This window comes from Streptopelia decaocto, assembly GCF_964273445.1.
Source record: "Streptopelia decaocto genome assembly, chromosome: 13".
NCBI classification, from domain to species: Eukaryota; Metazoa; Chordata; class Aves; order Columbiformes; family Columbidae; genus Streptopelia; species Streptopelia decaocto.
Window position 1 is genome coordinate 10,284,500 of NC_138668.1, and position 13,807 is coordinate 10,298,306.

A 13,807-nucleotide genomic window follows, 5' to 3' on the forward strand; every position below is an offset into this window, starting at 1 on the left:
TTCTGCAGATTGGCTGAACTAATTGTTTCCTATTTGTGACACAAGAATTGCTTCAGCAAAACCTGCCTGCTCTTGTGGATTTGTTCACAGAAGAAATGCAAGACTTAATTTGAGCTGCATGAACTGGGAGCCTAAGTGGATGAGTTTCCCTCACCCTCTTTCCTTTTATTGCACTTTTTCTTGCAAGTTCAAGACAAATGCAGCAATTCCTCTTTGTTTAAGACTTATATGTAATCATTATCAGCAGCAGAGTCCCCACCTCCTCCATCAAATAGCAGCCATTGTGTTTTCTACTTGGTCTTGTGCGCTTCGTTCTCCAGAAGAAAAGCTCTTCAAAAACCTGACGTGCAGGTGGCAAAGCTGAGGACCAAGCTTGCTGCTGGAGAAGTGATAATTTGTGCACCAGGGAACTTTTTGTTAACCTAAGAAAATGGGTTTTGGTGCTGTTACGTGCTCTGCTTTGTAGGCTGCAATTTTTCTGGGGAGTCCTCTCAAAGGTCAAAAGTAGAGTGGGCTACAAGTGGTATATTCTGTCACTTGAGGGTGATTTTCCTTAAATGTAGTAAGCAGGCTTTGGTCAGTAGTTCTGTAGACAGCACTGAACTATTTTCTCCCCAATATAACCCTGTTCTTACTTTATATTCTGTTTATAAGTGTTTTTAATGCCTGGTTTTCCTTAGGTAGCTTGGAAGTTGGTGAGCTTTTCCGTGGTAACCTATATTTACAGTGTATAATCAAAGTGAATCTTGGGACAGTTTCATATTTGTCCATGAGATTAATTCAGGCTGTGAATTACAGGGATTTAAGCACTTTTGCAGGCCCATGTCTTCTGCTAGTGGAGCTGTTGTAGGCTGGGGATGTGTTTAATTTTGAAAACCAGGTTTCTTTCTTTATTGTCCTTCAGAGGTCCAAGAAGGTAGCTGAAAAGTTTCTAAATGTGTGCTGAAGAACTGACATGTTACGGAAGCTATTTATCTCTTCCACGTTGGTGTGAGCCATGTCTTAGACTGAAGATCCCTGTGGCTGAGCGGGCTCTGTCAGGCACAGCTCGGGCTTTGCTACAGAAGTGTATCCGTAAAGAACAGATGCTGGAAATAAAACGTCAGATTTTTACAAACTGATAGAATCTAACATCACCTTGTAGTTAACTCTAGTTCACTTTGGTAGACAAATGCAATCCAGGTTTAGGTGGCCCTTTCTGGAATAAAACTGTGTACCTATTACTTTGGAAGTTTTCTCGATGAAAGGAATATCAGTGCTCATTTGTGAAAAGAAAGGCTGATTTAGGCTTGGAAAACCAGTTCTGCCTTTTATTGTAATAAGCAGAAACAGTCATATAATTTTGACTGTCTTCTCCCATTGGACTCCTCTTTCTTTTGGGTACAAGAAACTAGGATTGAAGTGTATTAAAACCTGTAATATGAAAATATAATACTAAACAGACTTGAATTCTACCTCCAAGTGTGGTGATAGCTGGTTTCTGTTGGAATAATGATCTGTCTAATGAAGAGAAGGTTTTGGATGGCTTGTTACTTAACCTGTTGTTTCTAAAATTCTTAACAGAGGAAACCCCTCAATACATTTTTGCTGTTCCAAGGGTATAGAAATGTTTGAGAATACTACAGAGACTGGCCTAATAATCCTTGTGGCCAGTTGTAGCAGAATGCGTGGCGAATAATCTTACGGTACTCAAATTATTACACAAGATAAAGATCAGAAGTGAGACTTGCAAACGCAATGCTAAACTCTCTGTTTTCTCAGTCCCAGATGCAAACCCAAGTACAGCAAGTGGGGATCGTACCGACGCAGGCCATGGCGACTGGACCAACAGCAGATCCTGAGAAGCGCAAACTGATCCAGCAGCAGTTGGTTCTGCTGCTTCACGCTCACAAATGTCAGCGGCGCGAGCAGGCGAACGGAGAGGTGCGGGCCTGCGCCCTCCCGCACTGCCGAACCATGAAAAACGTCCTCAACCACATGACGCACTGTCAAGCTGGGAAGGCCTGTCAAGGTGAGCGCATGTTGCTGAAGCTGCTCTTGCAAATGAGCTGTGTAAGGTTTCTTGTGTGTTTGTCAGCCGCGTTTCTCTTTCTTGTCAAGAAGATCCCTGTACCTGGCACAAATTAGTGCCAAAACTGGTTCTTTAATTAAACAGCTGCTCCCTTTTTCATTACCTTTGCTCAGGTCCTATTTCTGATGTCTTCACAGTTGTCAGCTGAGAAAACAGAATGTAATATTTGCCTTTTAGAAGCAGGATAGTACCAACTATAGCCTTGAAAGTTTCTTTTTCATCCCTCCATTCTATAAAGAGGGTGTAATGTCCATGATGTGTTCACCTGCAACTCAGCCATGTAGAGTTAGTTTCTCAGATTTTAGTACTAGTTTCCTTCATTTGTTATGGCATTATTGGTGGGTCCCAAAAAAATTTAGTTGCGTTTAGCTATATATACAGTATTCTTTGTAAAGGAGAAAGAATGAAGTTGCTCTAAAAATGAGATTATTCAAAACCTGTTATCCAAGGGGTGACCTGAATTCTATTGCTTTTCCTTATTACAGTTGCTCATTGTGCATCTTCAAGACAAATCATCTCTCACTGGAAGAATTGTACTCGGCACGACTGTCCTGTTTGCCTTCCTTTGAAAAACGCCAGTGACAAAAGAAATCAGCAACGTAAGTATTTGTTTTACTGCGGTCACAGAGGAATGATACTGTTAAAATAAAGCTGATCAGATGTGCAGTGGAGGAGTGAACTTTTACAATGTCCCAACAAACTTAATAGCTGTTTAATAATCTTCTTGTTCTCCTTTCTGATCGCTGAATGCAATTTATTACTTACAAACATGATAATTGAAAAGAGAAAGTCTCAGATCAAGTGCACATCTGTTTTTAAAGGGTGTGACAACTTCTCGCTGGTGTTCTGTGTTCCTGTGAGGCAGGTCCATAGATTGCAGTTACAATGCAGTTTTGGCTGTAGGTAGGGTTTTGGGGAAGATACAAGCTACTTCATTATTTTTCTTGCTGATAGAAACACCTTAATCATCATGCTAGTGATGAAGAATAATAAAAAACAAAAGAATTCTTGTGCACAAAAAAGATCTGCTCTGGGTGTCTTCAAGTCTGTTTAATGCTGATATAGACTAGCCGAAGTTCTGCAAATCATAGTGGTTTTGCCCAGGCCTGTTTTTTATAATCACTTAGCTGCTACTGATGCTTGGGGGCAGCCAGTTTCTAATGCATTTCTTCCCTCTTGCTCTGAAACAGAAAATACTGAACTTACATTGGTAGATTTGTTTCCTATCAAATCCTTTTAAGAGATGCCACAGTAGAGATGCAGCAGTTCTAAAAGTCTTGTTATGCCCAAGTATTACTTAATAAGGGTTAAGAAGTGAAAAATAGATGGAGAGCTTGCTAAGTTTGTACATTTGAATTGTGTTGGAAACATTCTGCTAACTTCCATTTAGGCTGAGACTGCAGTGAGGAGCACTAACAAACCTTGGAGGATAGAGAAGAGCTCCTAGGTTAGGTGACATTAAGGTAGAGGAGAGAGTGGCTGATAAGACTGTCCAAATTATCCATTAAACATGCTCTCAGTGTGGTTTCAGGAGGGTTGTTTTCCCTCCAAAACTGAAAAAAATATATAAATATAGAGCTATGTGGAGGTAAGGATTTTGTTTTCATTTCACCAAACCCCTCCTTGGTAAATAAGATGCGTCTTTTGTTTTGGAAGTAATTTGTTGCAAGTGATTAGTTATGTTTGGCCGTTGAAAAATGTGTTGAAAGCTTTGCTTTTTAATATGACATGGTCCATTTGTGCATCACATCCTTATTACACAGTTGTTACCAAAGTGCTAACAACATCTAGCACAACAGAATTGTTTTTTTCAATACAAGCTGCTGTAGAAAGTACTTCGTGCAGTGTTTGGTTTTATGCCATTCATACAACTTATCAAAAGAGAAGGCACTTAAACAAAAACAGTCCTTAAAAATAATTTTGTATGGCATCAAATAGGATGTTGTTTGAATGCAACAGAATTAAAATGGATAAGTGTGGAGTTTGGCTCTCTTGTTGCATGCGGGGGAGATAAATATGAAATCTCCAATTAATCAATAATCCAGTGGTAGTAACCATGAAAATTTGCAGTTTAGTACACTGAGGTGCAAGGTTCTTTGTTCTGAATTATGTCTCTGAGTCATACATGTAACACCTGATGGTTTGTTTGAAGCTAAAATGTGAACACTAAAACCACTTGTTTAGATATATTATAAAGGATAATCCCCCTTTTTGGCCTTCAAAAACAATTTGGAAGCAAAATGGAAAATTCAAATCAGACTCAAAAATTTATTAACATGTTCACTGGGCTGGTCAGGTTAGAGAAGTGGTGGACGTTCACACTTCCAATAGCATCAGGGCTCTGTTTAAAGTAAATTCTGATGGGAGGGTTTCCCCTCTAGGAGACATGGATGCAGTTTTACTAAGGCAGCATTACCTGCTTTGCACATGGAAACAGGAATCCTGTAGATGAGTGTTGAGGGGGCTGCTTAACTTCTGCTTGTTTGAACTTTCGCTCTTAAGATACATAAACACTGGGACTTTGTAACAGTGGGACATATGGAGCTCAGTTGTCTTTAAAGCCTTTAGAATGTGAACAGTCCTGTACAGAGTTGTCTTCACACTTGTAGCTTCTGTTGTGAACTCATCAATGTCTAAAGCATTAGTTAATACAAAAAAAATCATAGTAGCCATTGCTTCATGTAGCAGTAGCCTAATGTGATAACTCCCATTTTTTTCAGTGCTGCATTTATTTTAATTGACTTGGTTTCCTATGGTATCTGCCACAGAAAGGTCTGCATTTGCACTTGATCTGTCCAGGATGGAAATTTAATACTCTATTCCTCCATCTTCTTGCTTGACAGATTGAGATAACGTCATGCATTCAAATAAAGCCAATGAACAAGCAGATTCCTGACGTTGTGAAAATACTTAATACAGTATGCTATTGAGTTATAAAGTACAGAAAAGCTGAGACTAAACAGAGCCACTAATTTCCATGTTGTAAGTGCACCACTGGCTGCAAGAGCGTAGTCTGTCTCCTCATAATAATACTTTTGTTTGAAATGTTGAAGCAACTTTTGGGTGTTTACCAGGATTAGTGAGTTTTGCTTGCTTGAATAGGTATGTGCACACATGTGGAACTTCTTGGAGATCATTAGTCTTTTCAAAATGCAAGTCAAAATAGTGGTCTTCAGACTTTGTTCCCTTTTTATAAAGTTGGTAGTTTTATGAAGAAGCAGTGGCATTTTTATCTGTTGATAATAGACTCACTATCCATGTTGTCACTTTTAAAGTGACATTCAGACTGTCAACTCTGACAAATACCCAGATGGAGATTTTTTTGTAAGTAGTCTTTGGTCTGGGGCAGAAATAGAGATCTGGAAACCTCATCTTGCTGAAGTAGACTTCTGTAGAGTTGGCTGGATTGTGGTTCCTAAAGCTGCTGTAACACAAGGGCTGAACCGGTACTTCATGGTGACTGATACCGCTGCCAAAGCTCAGCCCGGAGCTGTGGGCAAGAGGTGCTTGACTTCTCCAAGCTCTAACGTATCTTCAGTGTGAGCTTCAAGCCAAGCTTGCACTCCTCAGCATTTTCCCCCAGAAGAGCATGGGGAGTGATGGAACAGGTGGTGATCATCGGTGTGATGGCCAGAAGCCTTTTTCCTGTTCCCAGCCTTCCGCATCACCTGTGGTCATTCTGCCATCTCCAGAGATGTGGCCTCTGATTTACAGCCAACACTGAAAGCTTCTGGGTTTGGGTTTTTTTGTAACTTTTCTGGAGAAACATCATCCTTCTTCTCTAACAAGCTGGAATTTTTATTATTTCCAGGATCGATCCTTTGCTATCACAACAGCCTCTGAAGCCTTTTGAATGCCTGGGTGCCACAAGTTTTATGCTACTGAACCTTTCTGGAGGCTTCCTGTTTCTTGGCTTGCACTAGTGTGAAGGCACCCTGCTCTTACATTGTGTGATTCCAGAGTGCTATGTGCAAGTCCAACAAGAAATTTTAATATGTCGTCTTTAATTAAACTGATAGGATCTTAGTCAACTTCTATTTGTTCTTAAACTTGCTTGGAAATTATCAGTGAGTTCAAAAGCTATTGTGAATATGTCTACAGAGTGTAAACATATGTAATCCTGATTGCCATGGTAAACCCAGTGTTGAAAATACTGTGGATTGTCCTTGTGGAAAAAAAAAAAAAAAGGATGTTTTCTGTGGGGCTGCTTGTTCTGGAGAGGGGATCTCTCACTATATCAATTTGTAGTTCTTTGGCAGATGAGATCAAATTCAATTCTCATCTGGAGAAGGAAAGGTCTGGACTCTCTGTGTGTTTGCTCTTGGCTGGAAGATAAAAGTGTGTGTATCTTTTTCAATGATTCAGTTTCCATAGTGGGTAAGGATTTAAGAAATCCTAGATAATGCCATTAATGTCTCAGAAGGCTTTTTTTCCTGATTTTTTTTTTCCTAACCATGTGCCTCTCCTAATATTTCAATAAAATGGCTATTGTGGCCTATATTAAAAGCTATTATTGTTGCTATGTTTAGCTCACAAATTAGTAATGCACATTACATATTTAATTACTTGAGGGGGAAAATGTGAAGTATGTATTACTTCTACCAGAGTCTCAGTTATCAAAATGCAGTGTCTCTGTAGTGAGGGATATACTCCATGTGTCATTCACAACGGAACATTTTATTACTTAAAATGGCAGCTAAAATGAGGACTGGAAAGCAGATTTTTATTCGCTTCTGGGTTTAATAAAAACCACTTTTCCCTGTTGTTCCCATTTCCTGTCTACAGTGCAAATGACTCTTCCATACATCTGTGTAGTGAGAGAAGTTCCTTGGTTGTGATGGTTAATGAATATCTAAATATTATTATCTAAATTGTTTACCAAAACTTGTGACAGGCTCATCCCATTTCTGACTCTTCAAATGATTTTAGATTTTGTCAGTACAATCTGAAACCCATCGGAGCTTTTCATATCTCTGAATAACTTGGGGTTTAGAGTAATTTGGCCTTCAGGGGATTCATCTAATGACTGCTCAGAATGAAAAGTTCTACCAGCATCTTCAGTATTAACTTTGTGTCCAGGGACACAGTATTTCTGTTGAACTCAGGATCTCTGTTCTGGAGCCAAATATTTTTACCTAAAATGGGACTGGGAAAGAGAGAAGTAGAGGAATTTCCCCCCTGCCTTAGTCCACTGTCCCAAGCAGGAAAATCCTATTTAGCCTTATATTGGAGCCTGTACTTCTTGTATATTACAGTAATTATGGACTTATCTGCCTGAAGTTTACAGCATTTCTCTTCAGACTACAGGTATTAATTGCTAAGGTGGTTTCTGCCCTGTAGAATGAAAGGCTGAGTTTCACCACTTGGCATCTCGGGTGTTGTTCTGTCCTTTGGCAGAACAATACATACCATATAACTATACACACGTTCTGTTGATTCTTGGCATGATTTGTTTTATCGTTTGTCCTCATTGATTTTTCAATTTTCTCTCATCCATTGTTTTTTTATAGCCCTTTTAGGGTCTCCAGCTGGTGGAATCCAGAATTCCATCGGTTCGGTTGGCACGGGCCAGCAGAATACTCCATCGCTGAGCAATCCCAACCCCATCGACCCCAGCTCCATGCAGCGAGCCTACGCTGCGCTCGGGTTGCCCTACGGCAACCAGCCCCAGACGCAGCTGCAGTCCCAGGTACAAGGGCAACAGCCGGCACAGCCGCAGGCTCACCAGCAAATGAGGACCATTAATGCACTGGGTAGGTGGAAAAAATATCAAGAAACTAAGGTGTTAAAATATGGTTAAATTTTTAAGATAGTCCAGGATTCCATTTGATTGGAGTAGTGACTTTCTGTTTATGTTGATTAATAACATAAAATTACACTGATTATAAACACTACCTTTCATTTACGCTTTAATATTACTAAATTTTGAATATATTGCTTCTGCCAAAGAGCAGTAGTTTCAGTTTCTTTTAACGTATACTCCATAGCTTACTGTTGTCTAAGGTGATTAGACTGAATTGCCAAAGGATTTTGGTTTGTTTAACAAGTATTTATCCTCTTCTAGCAGGCAGTTCTGTCTCAAATCCTGATTTGTTTCTGGAACATAATTGTGGTATTACCTTCTTTTTAGCTTATTAAACTGGACTTGAGGGTTCATGAATCTTAAGTTTTAATAGACTAGGGTTTTTGTAGGAAAAAAAAAATGTTCAGAATGAAAGTAACTTTTGATTCCATAATAGCTACCATATATGCACCACAGCACATATTTTCATAAAAGTAGTTATCTGATAGGCTGTTTTCTTTTGTTAACTAGCTGGGTCAGTAAGGTGTAGTTTTGCCATGTTAGTGTCAAAACTGTGAACTGGGTACTAATGTGATTTAATTTTGTCCCAAAGGAGCCAACCAGATGAACCTTCCCGCAGGAGGAATAACAACAGACCAGCAAGCTAGTCTAATTTCTGACACTGCTCTTCCAACATCCCTTGGGACAAATAAGTAATGCATGCGTTTTCATTCTTGCTCCATAAAACATTTATTTACATGCTTATGAATGTAAATAAAGAGCATGCTTTAAAAAATAATTTTATTGGCATGCAAATGATCAGGCACATCTATAGCTATACTCTTCTTTTCTATTTCAGTTTTATATCTACCACTTTGTCCTCCCGAGAGCCTTAGTAGTTTTAAATGAATTCCCAAAGGAAGAATATAATGTATTTTTAAGTTGTCATTCTTTATTGTTCACACTATGTCTTGCAAACTCCTGAGATGCTTTGCTGTAGGTGTAGCAGTTTGCCAATACAAAAATTTCACTTAGATAACATTTGATGCAGTAGCTAGAAGTGATGGAATTACTTAAAAATTGCTTCAGGCATCAAACATACAACGGAACTTTGCATTCTGTACTGTAGCAGTCCCTTTTTATTTTAGCCCACTAATGAATGATGGCACAAATTCTGGCAATGTTGGAAACCTCAGTTCAATGCCAACGGCTGCACCTCCTTCTAGTACCGGGGTAAGGAAAGCATGGCATGAACATGTCACTCAGGACCTGCGCAATCATTTAGTGCATAAACTGTAAGTACTCACCAAGACCATGTATTTTTCCTGAATGTTTTTAAAGAATTTTAATACCATAGTTCTATTATTAACCTGAAAAGTTGTTGATGAAAAGTTACCAGTAGTGGTTCTGACACTGGGTCACTGAGGATGAGCTGTTACCTTTGACACCCTACAGTTCATCCTTCATGCTCATTAAGGAATCGGCATGAAATTAGTTCATATTGCTAGTAAATTTGTCCTGCTGTAGTAAACAAGTATTTAGACTATAGGCTGTCAAACCTCCCATTTTTTCATCATATAATTTGCTTTAATCTTGTGGGGAGTAGTGCAATACAAATTTTTTTTTTCCAAATGATTTTGATGTGCTTTTACGTCTGATGTATGAAGGTGTGTCCGGGGTGAACATTATAAAGCTGTATTGAAGTATACTTTTTTTCCCTGAATAATGTTTCTTTTATTCTTTCTCCTTTCTTGTAGTGTCCAAGCCATCTTTCCCACTCCTGATCCAGCAGCACTGAAGGATCGCCGCATGGAGAACTTGGTGGCTTATGCCAGGAAAGTGGAAGGAGATATGTACGAATCTGCTAACAGTAGGGTACGTTGCTTCGGTCTAGGTATTCAGTATATGTTCAAGAACAATAGTATCACAAATCTTATAAGTGTGATGAAAACCACAGAGAATCGTTTCCCTGTCCTTGGTGAGGAAACCTTTGCTTTTTCGTCTGTGACAGCGTTTGTATAGTCCCAAGACATCTGATTAATGTCACGCCAAGCTAATTCACTTCTGTCAGCTGTGTGAAAACTAGACAACATCTTCCCAGCCCTATTTGCATTCGTCCTGAAAGTGCGATTGGCATGCATGAGGATTGGAGAACAGCTTGCAGCTCTCGATGTTTGCATTACTGACTTTCTCATTTCTGGAAGTCTGTGTAAATAGTAGTTTTAAAATTTTCTTAATGCCTCTTCACCATTGGAGGTTTTCTCCAGGACTCGGTTGTGTTTATACTGGTTACCTTTTACCCACACTGTTGAAATTATTTATCCTCTACTCAGCAGCACCAAGAGTGATTTGGCTAAGAAATAGCTGTTTCACCTCTCAACATAAGTAGTCCATTTGTCCTTGTGCGTGGGAAACAGGACAGAATTCCTGTTCTTGTCTGTGGCTTTTGCTCTCTGCAAAGAAGGGTCAGTTCAAATCTCTGTTACTCGGAGAAAGCAAACCCCTGTTGATTGAAATACTGAGGATACTATTTCGTTATGACACTGTGGTAACTTTACCCTAAAGGAACCACTCCGTGAGAGGTCTTATCAGGTGAAGACAATGTTAGTAGCACCAGTAGCTAGTGAGATCTTACCTGATCAGAATGTTGAGGTCCTTTCCTGAATAAGGTAAAAAGCATTTAAAGAGAGTAATTAATGGCATTTCAGGTGATAATCACCCAGTAAGAGCAACACATAGTCTGCCTCTCTCAGACCATCTGCCAGAAGAGCTGAAGATGGAATGATGGGCAGTGGCCATATTTGCAGTAGTGCTGCTTTGTCAGCATTAGTCAGTGACAATATCATGTTTTCCTTGTGTCTACCAAGAGGTTGTTCATAGCATATGATCACCCTTGATCACCCTGGCACCTATAGAGAATACCTTTAGCAAGAATGAGGATTTCACAGACGTACATGGGCATCTAAATACCTTCTCAGTAAGGATGAGCATAGTAGACTTCTGGTTATAAAATTAAATGCTTTCTGACCATTATACCCCAAAGTATCTTCACCCCTTAAAGCAGCTGTCAGAGCCTCATTGTCAGAAATCTGTTACTGGAATTTATCTTATGTATTTGGCTCCAAGCAACAAACTTGAAAGAATAGAATAGTTTTGAACATATTAATGATGCCATGTGGAATTGCATCCTTCTTTTCCAGGAGCGTCCGTCCTACTTTGACATTGTAAAACAGATTAGTATGAAGCATTGCTGTAAGCAGTTTGACATTGTCTTAGTAGTATGTGCTCCTTGTGAACACATCCTTTTTCAGTGTTAAAGTAGCACAATATTAAATTTACAAGTAGAAGGTTAGAGGTGAAGTGTCTTGAGTAGAAGGGAAGGGGCTGTAGTGCTTCTAATGTAGACAGCAGAAAGTATCTGCACTCATGGATTTTTGAGACACTGAGAGGAGGGAAGTAACATAAACCCAGAGTTTTGTGTTGTGACACTGGACTTCTTAACAAGGCTGGTGAGGAATACCAGTATCTTTAATTTTCTGAAGTTAACTCAATCCTACTGTAATAAATTCTAATTTTGATGAAAGTTGGGTTAAGACAAAATGATTGCGGCATAAACGTCACTCAGCCATTGCTCCATGTAACACTGGGTTTTAAGGACATAGGCGACCTCCAAAAGAAATGTAGTCTGGAGAGTTTGTAGGTTTTTTTGCCTTTAACAGGAGCATAATCTCATGCACTTGACAGATGTGTGTCCAGCAGTTGCTGAGAAGCAGAATAGTCTACCTTGCTGTGCACTGTGACTGTCTTATTTGATCTGTTGTCAATGTGGACTGAGTAAAATGGATTTTTCATCTTGTACAGATGTAGTGTTTAGTTGTCTGTGCCTGTGGACTATTTTTCTCTGTTTTCCTCCATTCCTTTGGGGTTTGGTCTGGTTTTGTTTATTCCCTGCAATGGCTGTCTGTAGTCAGACTCTTCAGGAATAGAGCGGTTTCCTTTCTTTCTGTAAAAATAGATCTGTCCTTAACATCTGGCTCCTGAAGTTTATTCAGCATTACAGTGTTGCTGGGGACATTTTTTTCTTTTGTCTGTGGATTATTGACAATGGTTATTATTAAAATGTTTAAAAACCATCAACACTTGGAAACCAAATCACAGCTTCCCATTTTTTGATGAAGCAACAGGGGACCTACAGTCTTCTTTATCTGCTAATCTGCTCAGAGAAGGTATGAAGGATAGCCATAAAGCCAAGTCTCATGTGTTTTCTGGAAGCTTTGTTTTTCCTTTTCTAAATTAAAGCAGTTATGAGACTTTCTCAATTTAGCAGAATTCTGAAAATAAATACTTCTTGCTTAAAAAGGCAGGTGTACACATTAAATAAAAATACAGGTGACTATTTGAGTTCTGCTGCTGTTTTCTTGCACTTGACACTGAGTACAATTTTTTTTTTCTCTTTTAGGATGAATACTATCATTTATTAGCAGAGAAAATCTATAAGATACAAAAGGAGCTAGAAGAGAAGCGGAGGTCTCGCCTCCATAAACAAGGGATGCTGGGGAACCAGGCGGCCTTGCAGACCCCAGGGCCCCAGCCCCCCGGGATCCCGCAGGTGGCTGCAGCCATGGGCCAGGCACAGCCCGTCAGGCCGCCCAGTAAGTACTTCCGTAGGAGCTACTTCTGCATTTCACCTGTGGCTCTGCAGTTTTGTGTCTTTGGGCTCTCATGTTAATCTTGAGTTTGTATTTTAAATCTGTTTTCGCCGACCATTCTTCTGTGTTGTTGCAGATGGGCCTATGTCCATGCCAACCGTGCCTATAAGTCGTATGCAGGTTTCTCAAGGTATCTATGTTTTCCTCTCTAATTGCAATTTGTGGTTTCAAGATAATTGTTAGGGGCAAAGCTGATCTGGTTTTCTTTTGGAGCTGGGGTGGGAGGAACTGCTGAGTCTCCTTTTTCCAGCATCATTCTTTGGTGTTGCTCTGTGGCAGGAACTGTCTCGGTGCAGTCTTATCTTAAAAACTGGCAATATGTGCCCAGTGCTTTGCTGGTGATTGGGAATTAATTCAGTCCTATTGAAAAGAGGAGAGAACAAGCAAGAATACTGTGGATAATCTCACATAAAACACTGTAAAAAAAGGCGGGCGGGGGTAAGAATGCTGGAGTGTTTTCGTCAGTTAATTAGCCAAAAATACACCTATAGCTGGAAACTTAGCACATTAATCCTAGAATCTGTTTAACTAAGGATAACCTTTCTTGGTTTCTGATGCACAGTGCTTCTAATAAAGCCTTGGAGCTTGTCTCTAGCACTGATGGCCCCTCCTTGCTGATTTAGGCTGCTGTGGGCTCATGGGTGTGCTTTTTCTGGAAAACACAAACCTGTGACTTTTAGGTGCTTCAGCTTCCTCCAGAAAATTGTCGCAAATTGTTTTATTTCTTGGTCAGAGTTAGTAGTAAGTTGGAACTTGTGTTGAAATGTCCTTGAGAACTTACATTCTTTTAACATTCAGTTCAATAGGAGAAAAAAGTTGATAGCAGGTATAGCTCCATAACTATGTATTTACACCTTTATTCCTGCTAGACAAGTTTTTTGGAGAGGCTAAATGTTTCATATAAAAAGCACAACACCTGTTTAAGCATATTGCTAGCTTTTGTCCTGCTTTGAGGCTATAGGAATTGCCTTCACAGATACCATATTTATTTTTATCATATTTACTTCAACCATTTCAGTGAGGCTTGAATAAGACATGTCTGTTTCAAAGTAAATGTTTGATGTTAAGAAGCCATTCCAAGCTATTATTTACAAATAACATCCTGTCTTTGCAGATCATCCACACTCTTCATATTTTGCATTTTTTTTTTTAGACATTAAAAGTTATGTTTCAGCCTAACTGGTATTCTTCTAAATGCTTCTTGCACCCTGACTTGTCTCTTAAAACAAGTAATTTGAAGAAAGT

The 13,807-nt window shown here is 39.4% G+C and overlaps 1 protein-coding gene across 6 annotated transcripts in view; it reads left to right on the plus strand.

The window, feature by feature from the left end:
- Positions 1–13,807, plus strand: part of CREBBP (CREB binding lysine acetyltransferase) — a 92,058-nt gene that overhangs the window by 43,797 nt on the left and 34,454 nt on the right. For all 6 annotated transcript variants that reach the window (XM_082064243.1, XM_082064245.1, XM_082064244.1 and 3 more), the window contains 8 exons: positions 1,762–2,011; positions 2,557–2,670; positions 7,582–7,824; positions 8,467–8,566; positions 9,002–9,148; positions 9,611–9,728; positions 12,313–12,505; positions 12,639–12,692. In XM_082064243.1, the coding sequence (XP_081920369.1) occupies positions 1,762–2,011; positions 2,557–2,670; positions 7,582–7,824; positions 8,467–8,566; positions 9,002–9,148; positions 9,611–9,728; positions 12,313–12,505; positions 12,639–12,692 (1,219 nt within the window). The remainder of the gene's footprint in view (positions 1–1,761; positions 2,012–2,556; positions 2,671–7,581; positions 7,825–8,466; positions 8,567–9,001; positions 9,149–9,610; positions 9,729–12,312; positions 12,506–12,638; positions 12,693–13,807) is intronic.